At 33.5% G+C, this 12,121-nt stretch overlaps 1 protein-coding gene across 1 annotated transcript in view; it reads right to left on the bottom strand.

The window, feature by feature from the left end:
* Positions 1 to 9,912, bottom strand: part of LOC126885240 (cholecystokinin receptor type A-like) — a 30,714-nt gene extending 20,802 nt beyond the window's left edge. The window contains exon 1 of the mRNA XM_050651727.1: positions 9,744 to 9,912. Within this exon, the coding sequence (XP_050507684.1) occupies positions 9,744 to 9,894 (151 nt within the window). The 5' untranslated portion in view covers positions 9,895 to 9,912. The remainder of the gene's footprint in view (positions 1 to 9,743) is intronic.
* Between the last annotated feature and the right edge of the window lie 2,209 nt (positions 9,913 to 12,121).

The following is a 12,121-nucleotide window of genomic DNA, read 5'->3' as shown; positions in this document are numbered from 1 at the left end:
TATGCATATTTTTTATTTTTGATATGGACCAAATTAGAGAGGACGGCACCCTCTATTTTTAGAGTTAGGAACTCGATACTTAATATCTTTACGGTTTTACATGATTTTTCCAAAAATAATCCAAAAAAATTTCGAAATAGTCCAATACACAAAAATATCAACTTGGAGTTCTTAACACAATACTTAATATCTGTATCTACGGTTTCACTTGATATTTCAAAAACTAGATACTAAAAAGAAATATAATGTATGTGGTATTTTTGAAAAGGTGGTTGAAAGTCCTTTAAAATCTGGTATCACTTAACTCCATTTTTCATTAAAGATTTTGGGGGTTATGTTCGCCTCTGCTAGAGGTTTGATATAATGTAGTTGAAAACAGGACCACAAAATGTCCCCCTCACAAATAAATTTAACGTGTTTTTGATATTTTTAGATTTTCTATAGGTACCAAATTATAGAGGGTGGCACCTATTCAAATGGACACACTGTACACTTAACTACAACACCAATAATGCTATCTTGATAATGGTTTTTAGAAAGTTGGGTAGGGAGTTCTTTTTTGTCAAACTTTTTTCTAAAGCAATCAGGAAACTATTTGCGAAATACAAAATAAATCATTTAATTAAAACAACCAGCAAGTTTCTGAAACAGCTTTAAATAAAAGGAACGACCCTAATTTTATATTCGGCAGTGTATTAAGAATTGTTAGCAGACTCCAAACAATCAAATGCTACAAACAAAACTCTGTTGGAAACTTTTTACTGCATTAGGCAATATATGCGAATGTTTCGAAAGCATTTATGAACAGCAGCGACTTGCGCTATTATTGTTCCAAAGTGAATCAACATATATTATATTGCAAACTAGTTCTCTTCAAGACGGTAACTCACTCCACAAAAACAATAGTACCTAAAACAACTTCGTTATAATACTAAGAAAGAGGACCATGAAGGGAAGGGTGGAGGGAAAGAGAGATTTCTGTAGTTAAATGTTTACATCTAAAGGATACATGGTGTCACAACTAAGACTCAAAGGTAGATATTAAAAATAATATGCGCTAATTTTTAAGGGGCAGGAAGTAAAAGGAAGTGAGATTCAAAGAAATATGGTCCAAGGATGCCTCCATCTCAAAATCCGCACCAACAGTGACACGTTTTGCGTGCCTTTTTTGACAGTCACATGTGGGTTTTCAGAACATTAAATGCGGAAATCTGACGATTAAAAAAGCCATTGGTAAGGTGAAAATATGCTTCATCGTTTAGGATCATTTTAATCGAAAAATCATCATCATCATCCAGCTTTTTCTCTTGTCTACTGCAGGACAAAAGGCTCCTCAGCACGTCTTCAGGAAGTTCGATCTTTTACTAATTGTATCCATGTAATGTATTATATTCTTTTTAAGTCGTCTGTCCAGCGTATCCAGTCAACGAAAAAGTTACGTAATATCAATAAAAATGTTAATTCAGGCAACAAACGTAATATTTAAAATTTGTCCAATTCTTGGTTTTATTGGAACAACAAAGCGACGTTCATCAATTCATTATTTTCGTTAGTTGAGCCAATGTATTACGTTTACTGAATTGATGAGCATTCATTATGTATACCAGAATATCACTTTATTAATATTACGAACTCTGTTCATTGGGTCAACGAACACTATTCATTGAAACAACAACGTCGTTAATTGACCGACGAAGACTATTCGTTGTGTCAATATCAGTGTTATTTCTCCTAACGTATTTCGTTTAATTATACAATTATTTCCGTTTATTCTTACAATTAATTCTGTTCATTCCCACAATAAATACGGTTATTCTTACAAGCAATTCTATTCATTATTACAATCTGTTTCGTTCATTCCTACTATGAACGTATTTTATATTAATAATTACGGAATGTATTAGCTCAATGTATGATATTGATTAATAATAATTTTTTAAATCCCCTTTTTTGTCCTAAACCTAATGGACTTTACACTGTGTGATTTCTCATAATATGAGAAATCTTATTATGATTTCACTTATACAGTGCCCTGGAATAAGTGTTACACTCACACCCCCCTCATTAACTTATTTATTTTTAGCACATAAGCAAAACGCTCGGACAGGTCAATTTTTAGAATAATCAAAGTATATTATAATATCAATGTTTCGAACTTTACACGAAGCCTTTTTATGTGACAGGCATAACTTTGATTTTTTTAAATGGGAAAGTACATCATGTGACAGCTCATTTAAAAGCGTTTTAAATAGTGATTCCAAAAATGTATATTACCTTAATCCTTTTTGAGAGCGCAGGTGCAAAATTTCGATCGAATTCTTTTTAAACGCATTCATTTTTTTTGGAATCCTGTGAAATCTGATAAGTATTTTTGAAAAATTTAAACGCAGAATAAAATATTACATTATTACCGAGGGCCGAAAGTCCCTTAGAATAAACGTTTCTTTTGAATGGTATGTTTGAAATTAAAAATCATACTAAATTTTCTTTTTTCGCTTATGTGGCCTATTAAAATAATCATTATAGAAGTTCTCAGGGACTTCAGACCCTCGATAATACTGTAATATTTTATTCTGCGTTTAGATTTAACCTTTAACTACCCGCGCATCAAGTTATAACATAACTATACGCGTGGCGTACTTAATACGCCACAAGAAAATACACCTAAAAACAGCAGATTTGTTTATTTTTTTTGACAAAAAACACTTAGTTGTTTGTTATAAACCTTATTCAGCATCAGTGAATACTTGGAGTTCCTTTTCAGTAAGCCAATTGGGATTTATAACTGGAATCATGCAATAACTGGATTCCATGATAAATAAAATTACTAATAAAAAATTTTTTGCAATGTGATTTTTTACAGAAGAAAAAGTATTGTTTATAAAGAAAAATATATTTTGTGCCATAATGACTAAAAAACAATTGAAATATGAACTTATATTACTACTTATGTTAATATAATCGTGGCGTATGTTGTTCACCATCAGAAACAACAAATACTAAACTGTAAATTACGATCTTCCCAGAACGCCGATTATAACGAAACTAAACCTAAATTGTAAAGCACATTCCAGTGATAGGTTACAGAGATAAACAAGGTCAAAAATTAAATTTTTAAATATATTTGCAGTAGAATTCGTATATCTGGCGTACAAAATACGCCAGCGCGTGTAGTTAAAGGTTAAAAAAAAACTAATTATTTTTCTCAGGATTCGAAAAAAATTTAAAAAGAATTCGACCGAAATTTAACGATAGTAGACACACGAAAACTTCCTTCTACTACGGACTACACTTGGAAACGAAATGAAATTATTATTCGGCACTTCGGCAGAGGTTAGAGCATTGTTTAACAAAAAATTATTTTTTAAACAATGGTAACACAGAGAAGCTAGGGGTATCACGATAAGGAAAAGCCGTTACATTTCAAATGGTCAAGCAAAACATTTATTGTCTCAACAACTACGTTTATTGTCACCATGAACGCATTGATTGTGGGTATTAAACGCAATAGTAGATTGATTAATGTATTTGTTTTCACAACAATCAATTTACATCTATACAATAATCATATATTACTCTATATTAACAACATTTGTACATTGTTTTAATGAAATCTGTACGTTGTCACGGTAAACCTAGGTAATTGCTTGTCATCTACGAAATCAAGAAAGTGAAATGCTGCCAGAATTAACATTATTTATTAAATATACGAAACTAAGTTATTGGCTGAATAAATTGAGTGTTATTGAATAATGTACTCTACTTATTTTCACAATTATTATTCAATCATTGTGACAATAACCAAATACATTTGTCAGTGTCTAAAAGTTCGTTGAAAAAAAATTAAATTGTTATTACAACGAAATACTATTCAATAATCACTGTTAGGTGGTTCAGATCTTAGGTGGTTCAGATTCAGGTGGATCTGAACCACCTAAGATTTGCCGATGACATCGTTTTAATATCTGATAGAGTTGATAAAGCTACAAAAATGCTGCACACGCTCTATAAAGTGTCAAACACAATTGGTCTTAAAATTAACACCTCAAAGACAAAATTTATGACCAACCTTGTAGTCAGCGATAAAATTCAGATTGAGAGTCATAGCATCGGCCAAGTAATAGCTTACAAATATCTAGGGCATGATATTCGCTTAGGCCGAGATAACCAGACAACTGAAATACAAAGAAGGATAGGTCTCACATGGGCTGCCTTCGGTAGATTAAATAACATTTTCAAGTCTAATATTCCAGTTTGTTTAAAAAGAAAGGTTTTTGACCAGTGTGTTTTGCCGGTTCTTACATATGGTGCAGAAACACTAACTCTGACAAAAAGAACAATAAATAAAATAAGAGTTACACAGCGCGCTATGGAAAGATCAATGTTAGGTATTACCATCAGAGATAAAGTACCGAACCTAGAAATAAGAAGAAGAACAGGAGTCACGGAGGCAGTTGAAAGAATAGCCATGGCTAAATGGGCTTGGGCAGGACATGTTGCCAGACTGACGGATGACAGATGGACCAAAAAGATTCTGGAATGGCGACCAAGGCAGGAGGCATATCGAAGCAGAGGACGACCACCGACTAGATGGACGGATGATGTCAAGCGCATCACCACAAATTGGATGCAAGAAGCTCAAGATAGAAATAGGTGGAAATCTTTACGGGAGGCCTACGTTCAGCAGTGGACAAATATAGGCTAGTTGATGATGAATCACTGTTAATCAATATTACGAACTAAATTTTTTTGAGTGTTGGTGATCTGCCTCTGCTTCTCTTGTCCATGCGAGGTCTCCATTCTAACAGTCTTTTTGTCCATCTGTCATCCTGAAGTTTCGATATATATGTCCGGCAAAACTCCATTTTAACCAGGTAATGCTTTCTATGATATCTTGCAGACTCGTTATTTGCCTTATTTCTTAATTTCTTATTAGATCCGCAAGTCTTAGTCCTAGTATGGAACTTCCCATTTTCCGCTGTGCTATTCTAAGCGTTGACACCCTCGCTTTGGTTAATGTTAGTGTTTCAGCTCCTTACGTAATGACTGGAAAAACACATGGGAATGCAGTGGCGTAACAAACTCCGTCGGGGCCCTCCCGCAGAATTCTAAATGGGGCCACCTTTAAAAAATTACTAAATGCTACATTTGTAATAAATACCAGTATGTGTTACAGCCCAGTAAATGAACGTAAAATATGGCGATACCATGTAATTTTCAGGGTCACCACCGAAGTGGCCAACTCAAGACTTCTCGAGTTATTTATGAGTAAAAATGTGGTTGTTTAAAGAAAAACAATTTTTTGGGCGATTTTTCGCAAATAGTTCAAAGAGTCAGTATTTGATTGAAAAGGATATTGTTAGCAAAAATGTAGCTTATAAAAAAATGAAACAAAAATGAAGTCTATCGACCCAGTAAAAGAAAAGTTATAGCTCATGAAAAGTTTTTCTTATTCGTCAAATTCCAAATCGAATATTTCAATGCAACGTAAAATAACCAAAAAATGAAATACTTTTCGGGGAAAACTCATTAGAACTGTTTTAAAGTAATTAAAAAAAGCTTTATTTTTATTTTTTTACAAAGATTCTAGCATCGAAACTAAGCCAGTTATGCTCAAAATACAGTAGTTAATCTCATCTTTTGGTAAAAAATTGTGAAAATCTTCTCATCTTTAGCACCCGAAATGAAAATAATCATCATCGCTTTACAAATTACTTAACTTTTTTATTAGACCTGTAAGTTTCACCGGTTCAAAGTGCTTATTTTTGAAAGGGTTCTAGTTGAAAGGGCTTGAACGAGTCACTAATCACAAGTATGTGCAAATTTAAACAGCCATATCTTAACCAAAGTTTGTCTTACAGAAAAACAAAATAAAGCCAAAATATTTATAAAAGCAAAACCTACAGTTCTTTACTCTTTGAGATTTTCCGTATTACTAATACTTTAAAAGAAAAAGGCATTTTCCAAAATAAAAAAACTTTTTTACTATGAAACCAAATTTTTACATTTCCGGACTTATTTTAAACGTATGTTTTTCACCCCAAGAAGTGGTGTCACCGCCCGAAGTAAAAGCAACCAACGGCATAAGTCAAAATTTGAAGTGGAGTGTAACTAGAACCTAAATCCAAATTGTCAAGCAAATACTTCCGTCGTGACGCTGATAATTTCACTCGAAAACTATCATTTACTGAGCTATTGGTGTATTCATGTATTGTTTATGACGAATTACGTTTTTCATCTTTATTGGTGTAGAATAAAATAAGACAAAAATTACTAAATGATTATATTAGTACATATTATTCTATGAGATGAACAACTTTCTTCGCGGACTACTATCAGCGATTATATCTACTGTAACTAGAACCTAAATCCAAATTGTCAAGCAAATACGTCCGTCGTGACGCCGATAATTTCACTCCAAAACTGTCATTTACTGAGCTATTGGTGTATTAGTACATAGTATTATTCTATGAGATGAACAACTTTGTTCGTGCACTACTATCAGCGATTATATCTACAATTTTATTAATTCGGGTATGCAACTTCATTTTCAATACTGCACTGATTAAAAAACGTATGTATGCGAATAATATAACAGCGCATTTTCACATATATTAGACGACAAGATGGGGTCCTGACATAGTGAAGCCCCGCCGTAACTTCATGCCGCGGGGGCCTCTGTTACGCCTCTGGATAATTGTATCGAAATACTAAACGTAGGTAAAGATTATACAAAAAACCCATTTCAAGATTTAGAAATATTGTTCTTAAATTCGGCAAATTGCAAATCTCAAATCTTTCAATGATCACGTACAAAGCGTTATAGTTTATTGTCGTCACCATAAAAGTTCGGGAGACCGGAAAGGATTAAGTTTCTAGATATGATTGACTTGCCGAATATATTAGAAATTTAGAAATTTACGTTTTTAAATTTAAACACACAACGTAAAATAATATAACAATAACAGATTTTTATATACTATCAGATGACAATATGGGGCCGTGGCCCCCCTAGCTTTTCGGGTGCTGTAAACTGTATATATGGTTATCCAAAGTATAAAAAATATAATGTGCAACATCTTCACGTATGGCCCCCCCCTGAAAATTTTTATATGGGCGCCCGTGGATGGAGCCCCTGATAGATTGGGGGCCCCCGCAAGCTTCATGCTGCGGGGCTTTTGTTACGCCCCTGTTGGAATGTATACTTTCCTTTTAAGTCTTAAATAAATTTCAGTGCGGAATACGTCTTTCGATCTGCCATATGCTACCCTCTTGGGTCTGATTATCTCTAGAAATTTTGATGTCGTGTCCGAGGTATTGATATTGACTTATTTCTTCTATAATATTGCCTTCGAGTGTTATTGATCCTCTTAACACCAAGTTAGTCATCATTTTGGTTTTGTCTTTATTTATTTGCAAACCACCTCTTCAGGTGGTTTCGCAAGAGAAAGCAGATGAAGAGGTTGTAAAAGCAGCGAAAGAGCAGCGAAACATCAGAATCGAAATTTTCGAAGTGTAACCGCCAAATTTTATTATTTTAAAATATTATTTAACTGTGAAAACTAGGACTCATGTGTAACGCTTAATTTTTACTAACTATAAACTGCCACTTGTCAAACTCTTTTTGTTTTTTTTTTGTTATTAGCACGTTACTGAACAAATGGCGGAAATTTTAAATATTCAGTAAATTTTCGGACAAAATTTATAAAACTCCAGATAACGAGGTAAACAGTAGGTACCCTGGGAACCAGGTACTCCGCAGATCACTTCCGATATCATATTCGTCGTGACCCAAAAACCTTCCGAGTTATGATTTTTTGGCTAATTTTTTAATAAATTTGTCGAAAAATCCATAAGATATAGTTATCCTGGGCACCAGGTATTCCGGAGATCGTTTCCGATGTCATATTCGTCGTTAGCGACCCCAAAAATCCCCGAGTAATTATTTTTGACTAATTCTTTAATAACTTTTTTTCTGAAAACAAGAGAGCTAAACAGTAGGTACCCTCGACACCAAGTACTCCGAAAATCACTTCCGATGCCATATTCGTCGTTAGCGGCCCCAAAAACCCCCCGAGTAATGATTTTTGACTAATTTGTTAATGAATTTTAATGACGAGGTAAACAGTAGGTACCCTTGGCAACAGGTACTCCGGGGATCACTTTAGCGACCCCAAAAACCCCCGAGTAACAAAATTGAACTCATGTCCGCCGATAATTGACGAGTTCTGAATTTTTTTTATTGTCTGTTTGAGAAGCCCTTTAAGAATGCATTTTTTGTATGCAGTTTTTCAATATTATATGATGGCTTCGGTTCACAAAGTTTCCTGGCGCATTCACGAATCGATTGCAAAAAGGATTATTAAGATCCGTCTTGTCCTTTTTTTTTCGGGGTAAGGCAGTTATTAATACTTTATTAGTCCATGTGGTGAGACCGCTCCCGTCTGGAAAAATTTCTGATTCGGTTTCTTTGTGGATTCCTATTCAAAAATGTCCCCTTTAAACAAATCTGAAGGGTGGCGGGCGGAATTTTTGGACAGAAATTGTTTAAACAATTTTTTTAAACAAATACAAAAGATCATGTTTTTGGCTCTGGAGCATCCATTTTTATATTTTTTGGGTCAATCTAAACAAAAATGGTATCTTGTAATTTTTCTCAGAAATTAATAGCTTTGGAGTTATAGGCGATTTAAAATCTGAAAAATGCGAAAATTTGCATTTTCGAGGCTTAAAAACTCATATTTAAGTTAGTATTTTTGAGGCTGCCAGATACTTAGATTGAAGACTGAACATTCAGCTTCAAGATCCTGAAGAGTGATCGCGTCTATCTTTAATTTATACCGTTTTTTTTAATTGTTAAATATGCGTGTTTATCCGATTTTTTGCTCAGTTTCAAAAATCTTCTATTTTCCTCCGAAATATATTTTTTCTCGATTTTCTGGGACATTCTAAATAAAATAAGTTCCTTGACATTTTTCTCAAAAATTAATAGTTTTAAAGTTATAAGCTATTTAAAATTCGAAAATGCGTTTTTTTGTCATTTTTCGGATTTTAAATCGCTTATAAACTATTAACTTTTGAGAAAAATGGCAAGAAACTTATTTTATTTAAAATATCACAAAGAATCTAGAAAATATATTTTTCGGAGGAAAATAGGAGATTTTTAAAATGTAGCGCGCCGCACCGGCAAAAAAATCGGATAAATACGTATATTTAACAATTAAAAAACAACGGTATAAATTAAAGAGAGACGCGATCACTCTTCAGAATATTGAAGCTGAATGTTCAGTCTTCAATCTAAGTATCTGGCAACCTCAAAAATACTAATTAAAATATGAGTTTTTAAGCCTCGAAAATGCGTATTTTCGCGTTTTTCAGATTTTAAATCGCCTATAACTCCAAAACTATTAATTTCTGAGAAAAATTAAAAGATACCTTTTTTGTTTAGATTGACCCAAAAAATCAAAAAATATATATTCCAGAGCAAAAAAACATGATCTTTTGTATTTGTTTAAAAAAATTGTTTAAATAATTTCTGCCCAAAAATTCCGCCCGGCACCCTTCAGATTTGTTTAAAGGGGACATTTTTAAATAGGAATCAACAAAGAAACCGAATCAGAAATATGTTTCAGACGGGAGCGGTCTCACCACATGGACTATATTGCTTCGTCTATTACTCTATGTTTATAAAGCTCATTGTAATTACAATCTTCCGTGAAAATGTTAAATAAAAATGAACTCACCTTGTAAAAACGGCAACAATTTGCACATAACCGATCCGAAAACAAAGTCTCTCAGCAGCGCGCCGATAAGTGTGAACGGCATACAGAGAACGCCGAGAAGGAGATCAGAAATTGCCAAGTTCAGCAGGAATAAATTGGTTATCGTCCTCATACGTTGGTTTTGTACCTGGAATAACAAACAGATTTTTTATTCAAGTCTGGATTTGTTGAGTGGTTATGATTTCGTTTTTATAGATGGATTTATTTTCGAAAGCTTTCCAAATATTTCCACAATAGATGACAATAACAGATGTTTTTATTTTGTGTTTTAGTTTATACAGAAAAGAAGATTTAATATGTTAATTGCTATAATTTAGACAATTTTTTTATCAACTTGGAGATATTTTTATAACAATGAAGCTGATGATATCGTCCCCTTAGTACTATAACTTGATAACTCCAAAATTGACGTTTTTGTGATAACTAGTTCACAAGGTGTATTTTATTTTCAATCAATGGGAAAATCCCAATAATTAGTTGAATACCATAGTTTAAAAAACTCATACAGAAGTAAAAACTTCAAATAGTATACTGATATAAAATCGTTTATTAAAAAACTATCTAAAATGTCATCCAAATGGATTGCAAAACGTTTTCGTTCTAATTCAGAATATCTTCAGTGCATTCTGCTGAGTAGTTTGAAACTAGCACACTATTTAAAGTGGTAACCCCATAATTATATGGTTTATATATTATATTTTGATAAAATATGGTGACTACAAGTCGATGTTGTTAAATATATTATTAGAATACATGCTGAAAGGGCAACATGTTTCCCTGCTCGAAAATGCCAGGTACTTGCCATTTCAAGAGGCACAGACCAACTGATGAAGACCAACTTCGCAGTAACGCAGTAACTTATTTTGGGACCTCTGCAAGATGGATATGTTGAAGTTGCTAGCAGTTCCCCACAGCTGGATCTCGTAGGTCCACACAGGTTTTAAGATTGTTTGGTATAATAATATAATAATAATTTTATTGAGAGTTGTAATCTGCGACCGATGAGCTAATACATATTTCTTAATTTTAGACTGTTGTTTGCGTTTAGTAAATATGTTTTTTGCGCTATCAGATTGTTGAAGTTGACAATTATTAAATTGAACATGTGGGCACGTATCTCTGCGGATTGTAAACATCATGTGTGTTGGTTCCAATCCGTTTGCTTTGATACACCATCTTTTTAGCCAGTTTTGGACTTTGTTGAGACTAGTTTATAGGTTCCTAGAGGCTGATGTTGGGTCAATGTGTGACGCCAAAATAGCTGTATTATCAGCAAATGTCACAACAGTGGTAAGTCGTGTTGATAGCACGTCTGCAGTATACAATAAGTACAGGATCGGTCCAAGCACGCTACCTTGCGGAACTCCTGAATTTATTCGATGCAACTCTGTATATTCACTTCCATGTTTTATTTGGAAGTGCCAATGTGTCAAGCATGATTTTAGAAGTTGAAAGTGGGGATGGGGCATTAGCCTCTTTAGTTTAACTAGCAATCTTTCATACCACATCTTCTCGAAAGCCTGAGATATATCGAGGAAAGCTATTGAACAAAATTTTTACTATTAATGTCCTTATTGATTTGATTTACCACTCTTTTAACTTGCTAATTGTCCTGTATTTGTTTAGGAATCCGAATTGATGATCTTGAATTATATTATTTTCGTCTATTATAGCTCTAAGCCTTTTAGCTTGTAGCTTCTCAAAAATCTTGGATAGAATTGGCAGTAGACTTATCGGTCTGTAGGATTAGATAGAGTCTGTATGCATACAGTGAACGCCAAGAAGGAGATCAGAAATTGCCAAGTTCAGCAGGAATAACTTGGTTATCGTCCTCATACGTTGGTTTTGTACCTGGAATAACAAACAGATTTTTTATTCAAGTCTGGATTTGTTGAGTGGTTATGATTTCGTTTTTATAGACGGATTTATTTTCGAAAGCTTTCCAAATATTTCCACAATAGATGACATTAACAGATGTTTTTATTTTGTGTTTTAGTTTATACAGAAAAGAAGGTTTAATATGTTAATTGCTATAATTTAGATAAAGTTTTTTTTATCAACTCCGGAGAGTCTGCAGTCTGTTTATTAGGCAATAAGCGTTTTTTATAACAATGAAGCTCATGATATTATGCGTTCTGGACATCGAAGTAAAAAGCGAAACTAAACAAAAATATCGGAGAGGATCACAACAAATCAAGTGGTGGCTGCTAAACGATGAGAAAGAAGGTCTATTTAGGAGAAGAATAGTAGAAAAAATATATTGGAACATGAAAGGAAGCCCTAATTCAATTTGGAGAAAAATGGCCAGTAGTATTAGAGAGACTACTATTGAAATACTT

This window comes from Diabrotica virgifera, chromosome 5, assembly GCF_917563875.1.
Source record: "Diabrotica virgifera virgifera chromosome 5, PGI_DIABVI_V3a".
Classification (NCBI taxonomy): Eukaryota; Metazoa; Arthropoda; class Insecta; order Coleoptera; family Chrysomelidae; genus Diabrotica; species Diabrotica virgifera.
Note: the sequence above shows the minus strand (reverse complement) of the source record. Positions and strands in the feature narration are given on the sequence as shown.